At 25.6% G+C, this 8,673-nt stretch overlaps 1 protein-coding gene across 1 annotated transcript in view; it reads right to left on the bottom strand.

Annotated features, from left to right (window-relative positions):
* Nucleotides 1–3,388: 3,388 nt before the first annotated feature.
* The window catches only part of LOC107448826 (ubiquilin-1), a 29,076-nt gene continuing 23,791 nt past the window's right edge, over nt 3,389–8,673 (bottom strand). The window contains exons 12-13 of the mRNA XM_016064176.3: nt 8,410–8,497; nt 3,389–4,368 (exon numbers count right to left, since the gene is read on the bottom strand). Coding sequence (XP_015919662.1) covers nt 4,304–4,368; nt 8,410–8,497 — 153 coding nt within the window. The 3' untranslated portion in view covers nt 3,389–4,303. The remainder of the gene's footprint in view (nt 4,369–8,409; nt 8,498–8,673) is intronic.

Raw genomic sequence — 8,673 nt, 5'->3', positions numbered from 1 at the left:
TGAAAAAAATTCATTTCTCTATCTGCATTATTCATAAAGTTTTGTGCGTTTTTTGGAAAAAAGGCACTGATTTTTCTTACAAAAACGAAAGTTTTTCTCATGCGTGTTTTTTTTTTTGTTGTTGATGTTTACATGTTATTTGAATTCCTAGAGATTTTTTTTCTGTTGAAGATAAAACTTTAAAGGTAATTTCTTTCACAATCAACCTAAAATAAAATTGTGCATTGAATAAGCATTTGGAAAATTATTAAACTTTTTAAAGCACGTTATTTACATCTGTGCATTCGATATATATTTTTTTCTTTTTCAATTTAACATTTACTGCAAAAACATAATGCTGTTTTTTTTTCTTCTTGCAAAAAATATAGCAGATACTCACAGCTTTAAAGAATTAAAAAAGTTTATACATTTTTAAAAAAATCTGAGGCAATAAAGTGTTTACGTCATATGTTCTGATAATACTTTGACCCCTTAATCATTGAGGAGTTAAAATTAAATTTGCATTATTTTAGATTTGGATGAGTTCTCAAATTTTATGATAAAGATTTTTTTTTCTGTTATTAAATGCAAATAATATTGTACTTTTATTATAATGACTCAAATGAAATTAGGTAGCCAATATTTGAACAATAGAATAAATAAGTTTTATAGTTCAAAATGTTTTGCAAGTGTAATGGAAATCTTTAGATAAAAAAAAAAAAACTTCGAAATAGTAAAACAATATTAATGGAATATTACTTAGTAACATATGTTACGTTGTTGTTAACATAATATTTATAATTAAATGACATTATGTAAGCTTATTACCCCAATCCTTAGTTAAATCAATGTTTGATTTTTGAGTAATCATAAAATCTGACATACTAATTTTTATTAATAATTTTTTCCCCATTATTTTATATTTCGACAGTGTGCATATCTGTTAACTTTGCATTAATATGCATATGTGTGGGAAAAAACTCTACAAAATTTATGTAACATTTTATTATAAAACATTTCTCATACCTGGCAGAATGTCAACTTTTTATCCAATTAAAACTATACACCATTCTAGGTTTCCATTCTAAGGGAAGGGGATCAAGATTTTTAACATTATGATGAAGTTAATAACACTTCGCTTTTAAAAGAACATAACAGTTAATGAAATGTTTATAAATACATTTTTTAAATACAATAATTTTGGAGCAAAACATTGTTATTTGTATAATTTTTAGAAAAAAAGTTTTCATGAGTATATTTAATAAGATGTTTAGCATAAAAAAATAAGTTAAATTAATTTTGCACAAAATGAATTTATTTTACTCATTGATTATTTTCTATCTGATAATGTTAAAATTTAGTGACTCATTAAAATTTAGTGTTAAACTTAATTTTTTTAATGTTGAAATTAGTACATTGTAAACGATAGGTTCTTTAAAATTAGTTATAACTCATTTTACTTCTTTACCTACTTGATTCAAAACAAATTAATACAATTTTAATTTACTACTATCAAAGTTTGTAAAGCAAATCATATACACAAGACAACTTCCAACTAAAAAAATTAAATAACTTAAATTTTTAAATAGATATAACTTTTTCAGAAACTTTATAAAAAATATGTATAATGTGAAAGCATTTTTCTACAAAAATTTCTCAATTTTTTTTTATTAGCAGTTGATAAAATAAATTTTATAGCTCATTTGCAAAGTTCTTTAACTTTTTGAATAATTAAGAAAATATTGTAATAAGGTTAACCTTTTAACTGTTGAATCAATGGGCTAAGTTTCAAAATGAATATTAAGCATTAGAATGACATATAATAGGTCAATTAAAAAGCCCCAATTTAATCATATTCCAATTTATTAAACAATTTTTGTTGAAAATTGGTTGATTTAATGTTAAAAAACCTGTATAAAACTGTAATTGGATTTTACAAGAATATTTTCACAGGATTTTGGAAAACTATTTTAACGTAGCTGTAAAGAAAGTATCTGACTATTCAGAGAAATTTTAAAAAAATCTCCATTTGTTTAAATTGTTGAAAAATTGTATGCAGATCAGCCTTACGGAATTATGGGAGGTTCCTAAACTAATTTTTTAGGAATCACACAAATAAAGTATAGGGCTATAATTAGACTATCTATGAACAGAAGATTGTGGTATTTTTAATGATTAACAGCAAATGCAGATATGCAAACCATTGAATAGATTTTTCTTCTACACATTAGCTTGTCTCAACGTATCTACCCAATTCTTTATGAATATCTGACATGACATGTCTGATCTGCTCTTCAGTTTTTATGTTACATTTATTTTATGAACAAAAATTTTTGATAATGGTTAATAACATTAAACAATTATAGAGGAAATGCAAAAAGAAAAAACTCTTACTTCATTTTTGTCTACAGTGTAATTAAAAACACTAAAATTTATTTTTTATTATTTTCTAAATTATTTATAACCTACTATACATTATTTACTATATAGTAGGGCACTACAAGTAGTGAAACTACTGTAGTCTCTACTTTTTTTCATAGTTTGTAGAGCAGTGTGCCTTTTTTTTAAAAAAAAAAAGTAGTGTAGAGAGTAGTGCAATACAAAAAAAACTGTAGTTTGTAGTGATTCCCAGCAACTACTTTTAGCGTTAGTTTAGAAAAGAAAAGCGGTTCTAACGCAACTAATTTTTCAAATTTGATGGGTGCAAATCTTTGTGGGTTCGTCAATGGATGTAATGAAAATGACCCTGTGGCTGCAACTGAGCTTTAACAGAAATTAAGTATTTAAATCAAGTTTAACTAATATTTGAACTAACCATTACATAAAATAGATAATTAATCACTTTGGTCACACTTTCACATGCGAATGCAGACTCGTGAAACATTGATGTTATTTAAAAGAAAGGGAACATATTTTTGATGAACTCAATTTCTCAAAGGAAATAAAAGAGCATAAAACAATTAAAAAATTGCAAGTATTTGATCATTTTGCATTTCTGAAATGAAATATTTGCTTGTTGTAAAAGGCATGAAAAGTTGAAAGTTAAGTGAACAAATTTGAAAAATATGTTTTGGAATGTTCTTGTAAACATGAATAATTTCTTAATTATTACCTCATATTTAATGTAGTTAAGCCCATTGTTTTTTAAAACCATTTTGAACATATTCATAAATTAAGTTCTTCAGGGAAGTTCGTCACCTTAAAGTAGTGAAGTAGTTACTACAATTCCAAAGTAGGTTGTAGTCACTATATCTAAAGCAAAGTAGTTGTAGTTAACTACATTTGTAACTAAGTAGTCATAGTCGTAGTTAACTACAAAAATAATGTAGTTTTTCTGACAACTTTTCTATCTGAAGTCAAATTTTAGTTGTTGCTTAGAAACCACATTGAACAAAGTCCAGGAAAATTATTAAGTAATAAATACGAATTTATTGATAATAATAAACATATAATAAAGGTACAGAAATAGAAACACAATTCCATAATGTGCAATGACATAATATAGAAATGATATTGAAAAATTATTAGAATCAGATATATAGTTCTTTCATTAAAAAAAAATAATCCATGCAGTTTAAACAATTTAATGTACATTTTTTTCCAGTCAAAATTTAAAGTGTTCATTATTAAATGCTATGAATAATTTGTTTCTAAGTAATGAATGTGCTATAATTATGAGAAATTATTATTAAATTTGAAAGTGTATTACTCAAATTTCTTTACAGTTTTATCTATGTATAATGGAAATCCTAATTAAATTTTACAAGAGATATAATTAATTGAAATTTTTTATTAGAATATGTCGTAATATTTAACAGAAAAACCTCAGAAATATTGCACTAACTTAAAAAAAAAAAAAATTCATTGCTTTCAAATCTAAGGAATTACTTCCACAAATTCATAAACTTAATATATATTTTAACTATTTAAATCAAAAACAGATAGTAAAGCTTATTGTTAAAACTTTAAGCCTACACTTTTAAATCAGTAATGAGTACAAGATACAAAGGTAATAAATACATCTTATTACTGGACTTATCCGTGCTAAAAAAAAAGTCCAAAAATATGCACTAAAATGAGTTTTTGTATCTTGTATAAAAATAAAGTTTGCAATAATGATCTATTCATGTCACCATCAAATGCGTGAGAAATAAAAATGAGAAGATGACATTCTAAAAGAGAGATTGCAGCTAGATTTGATCATAGCTCTAAATTGTAAACCTTATGTAGCCTAATTATTACTTAGACTAAAATATTTAAGAATATGCAAGTCACAAATGAAATCAAAGGAATCAGCTTAAACTATCACAGTCCATATATTGCTTTAAACATTGTGGGAGAGTATTTTTTCAACGGCAGAATTGACATCTCCAAATGTGGCGATTAAAGCTGAAAGAAATAAAAAATTAACTATGCTTTTTTTTTAATACTGAAAAGCAAGAAAATTTCCACAAATAAGTATAAAACTAAAATTTAATAATATAAAATTAAGCATTCAGTGAAATAATAGTTAATTTTACAAATGAAGATACATAGGGTTCACACCGGTAATAAAAATTTAGTGGTCTAAAAGGATCATTTAGGTATTTGTTTAGTGGTCCAAAATCTTACTATGGCAGTCAAACTTGAGATAAAAATCGATCTTTACAACAACGTAATTCCTGTTATGGTTGGTACACATCAAAAACTATTAATTACCATTTACAACACATTAAACTAATTAGGTTCAATACCCTATAATGATTGAAGATTAGTATTTGTAAAAATTAAGTGAAAAGAAAGAACAATAAAACTTGTACAACAGTTTTTATTTAAATGCATGGAATTCGATGCAAGAAAAGCAAACTATTTTTGTTCCAATTTGTAAATTCCAAACATATTTTAAGGTGACAAATTTTTAGCCCATTTGTATGATTTTAGAGACATTTGTTGAGCATTTGGCGACAATTGTCACCATACTAGCGTGAACCCTAATGATGCATGACATTTTAATTATAAATTGCTAGCTTTAATGGCTAATTATAAGGGTAAAAACGTGAATTATATAAAACAAATACTTTTTTAAAAAGCTTTTTATCACATTACTTATCGATAAATTTTGTTTTACAAAGCTTTAACTGGACGTTTTAACACATTGAATTGCAGTTATTAAATACATGCATATTTGAGCACCTGATCATAATCAAATTTGGCTCTACAAAATCTGTTGCATGGGGGTAAAATGCAGTATTTGACAGGATAGATAATGTGTAGCTAACGCTAAATTTCTAACTATTCTCACTTTCGTTCTCTAAACAATGATTTAAAATGCAAAACAACATAACTTCTATAAAAATATATTATAAAGAAACATTTTCTAAACACTTTTGAATGAAATCTTACAAAGCAGCTAAAGTATGGCACCGAAATTGTAGGTGCAATTGAATATTTGATTGAATATTGAAATTGAATTGAATATTGAAATTTTGAATATTGAAATTGTAGGTGCAATTGAATATTTGAAGGCTTAACAAAATAAATAAATAATTCTTCAAAATATTTTTTAAACAAATGTCAGTTTAAGGATCTACTTAAAAATAAAACTCAAAACTTTACTTAAAAATAAAATTCCAAGAATTATTCAAAAATTAAAGATGTTAGCAATTAATATAGAGAAAAAAATATATAAATATTTGTTTATTAAATTTTCTATCGGCACGCACAAGCTTTTTTTTAATTTTAATTTTGGAACTATTATAAATAATTTGGAAATTTTATTTACAATAAAAATAACACGTAACTTGATACAAAGAACATTGTCACAGAACTAAGGGTTTTTAAATAATAAATTTCATAATGCACTTAAGAAAATTTTTTGTCTACCTTAGTGCATAATTGATTTTACATAACTCAACAGATTTTACATCACTCAATACAACGATAAACTAACATTACTCTTTTCACCCCAAGGAAAATTTCTTGATTATTTTAATCTAATTTTTAAATTTTTACTATGTTATAGTTGTAGATCTCAAAATTTCTACTGATATTCAAACTTGAAATTCTATGCTACCCTAGTGGGTGCCTTTTATGCTTGTTAAGCTAAGTAACAAAGTAAAACTATAAAAAAAACTCATCAATTACTCTTAAAAAAAATCACAAAATTATTCTAATTTTATATATTGATTATTCTAATAACTATATTTTTTATATATTTTTGAAAAAAAAAATTTCCGCTAATCTACTAAATTGTAAACATTAATACAAAATTTGTTTACAGTTTTCTTTTATTTACACCTTATGTGAAATTAGTACAGCTGCAAAAATTTAGAATTTATACAGAATTGTGTCGTAAATATTTGCAGTGAAGAAACATTTCTAAGCCTTTTAAGTAAATGATGAAAGAAATGACAATTTCAATGCAGAGACCGAAAACTAATGTCAATAAACTGCACAAATAAGAAAACTGTTTCAGAGCCCGCAAGTATGAATTTTTGATTTAATTATTAATCTACAGCAGGGGTTTCCAACTGGCGGCCCGCATCCGGTCCTCAAAGCTTTTTCTTGTGGCCCGCGAACTAAAATATATTAGTTTTCATAGCGGACAATCTTTGTAAAAAATCTATAAGGGCTTAAAATACTTTTCTCGTTAAAAAAAAAGCTAATTTTTTCGTCATCTGTGAAATTTAACATACCAACGCAACGGTGCAAAAAAAAAATTTATTTCTCAGGTTTTGCATCCAAGAAAATATTTATTCAAATACAAAAATAATTGTGTACGTTGCTCTCTTTTTTTCTTTTTAATTTTGTGAATATAATTTAGCATGTGCGTATCAAAGATTCTCCAATTTAGCTTTTTGAAACCACTCATTTTGGACAAAATTATTTACATTTGAAAATTTTAAAGTTCATAAAAGAGGGAATGAATATCATGTTTTATCTAAATTCCTTGAATTGAATATCGCATGAGCGGAAAAGAAAAAAAAATTAATTTCAGATGCTCGCGAATTTTTTAGTTGTTGCTATAATTCCTAATAAGTCGAAAAAATGTTAATTTATCACAGAATTAAATTTGAAAGTAAAAAAAAATCTTGTCACTAAGTTTCAGATTAAGAGAAGATTCAAAATGATATGTAACAAGCATTATTTGTAATGCTTGTTATTTTGTCTTTTTTTTTAATATTAGAAAAACTTTTATAAAAATCTAACAGCAATATTTAATGTTCCTTCAAACATAAAAGAGTCCTATATAAAATTTTGATAAAGTTGTGGCCCGCCATTTGACTGGTGTTTTTAATTGCGGCTCCCGACCTCATGTAAGTTGGAAACCCAGAATCTACAGCAACTGCAATGTTAAAAAAAAGGAAATAATTTCAATGAAAGCATTCATGAAATGAACAATGCAAAATAACTCCATTGTCACTATTAAGTTATATTATTATGCTAACATAAATGAACAACTTTTTAAGTACCAATAATGACACAACACTACTTTAAATAAAAGTTTTGACATAGTTTACCTTGAAGATTCTCCTGTTTGTTTTCAAAACCCATAACTTGCATTTGTNCGGACAATTTTCGTAAAAAATCTATAAGGGCTTAAAATACTTTTCTCGTTAAAAAAAAACTAATTTTTTTTGTCATCTGTGAAATTTAACATACCAACGCAATGGTGCAAAAAAAATTTATTTCTCAGGTTTTGCATCCAAGAAAATATTTATTCAAATACAAAAATAATTGTGTACGTTGCTCTCTCTTTTTCTCAATTTTGTGAATATAATTTAGCATTTTGAAACCACTCATTTTGGACGAAATTATTTAAATTTGAAAATTTTAAAGTGCATAAAAGAAGGAATGAATATCATGTTTTATCTAAATTTCTTGAATTGAATATCGCATGAGCGGAAAAGAAAAAAAAATTAATTTCAGATGCTCGAGAATTTTTTAGTTGTTTCTATAATTCCTAATAAGTTGAAAAAATGTTAATTTATAACAGAATTAAATTTGAAAGTAAAAAAAATCTTGTCACTAAGTTTCAGATTAAGAGAAGATTCAAAATGATATGTAACAAGCATTATTTGTAATGCTTGTTATTTTGTCTTTTTTTTTAATATTAGAAAAACTTTTATAAAAATCTAACAGCAATATTTAATGTTCCTTCAAACATAAAAGAGTCCTATATAAAATTTTGATAAAGTTGTGGCCCGCCATTTGACTGGTGTTTTTAATTGCGGCTCCCGACCTCATGTAAGTTGGAAACCCAGAATCTACAGCAACTGCAATGTTAAAAAAAAGGAAATAATTTCAATGAAAGCATTCATGAAATGAACAATGCAAAATAACTCCATTGTCACTATTAAGTTATATTATTATGCTAACATAAATGAACAACTTTTTAAGTACCAATAATGACACAACACTACTTTAAATAAAAGTTTTGACATAGTTTACCTTGAAGATTCTCCTGTTTGTTTTCAAAACCCATAACTTGCATTTGTTCAAGTTGACTTTGGTACCTTTCTTCAGGGGGGCTGTCAACCTAAAGTAAAATATTTATACTTTAGGTTAGGGTTAAAATATCAATAAACAAGGCTAACAAATACAGGGTGCGTAGCCAGTTTTTCAATAAAAAAAAACACCTTTTAAGTACTTTTCAAGCACTCAAAAAATATTTTTAATCACCTTCCAAAAAATAATCATAATTAGGATCTGTGC

Source organism: Parasteatoda tepidariorum, chromosome 2 (genome assembly GCF_043381705.1).
Source record: "Parasteatoda tepidariorum isolate YZ-2023 chromosome 2, CAS_Ptep_4.0, whole genome shotgun sequence".
Taxonomy (NCBI): Eukaryota; Metazoa; Arthropoda; class Arachnida; order Araneae; family Theridiidae; genus Parasteatoda; species Parasteatoda tepidariorum.
The sequence above is the reverse complement of the archived record's forward strand: the minus strand, read 5'-3'. Positions and strand labels throughout refer to the sequence as shown.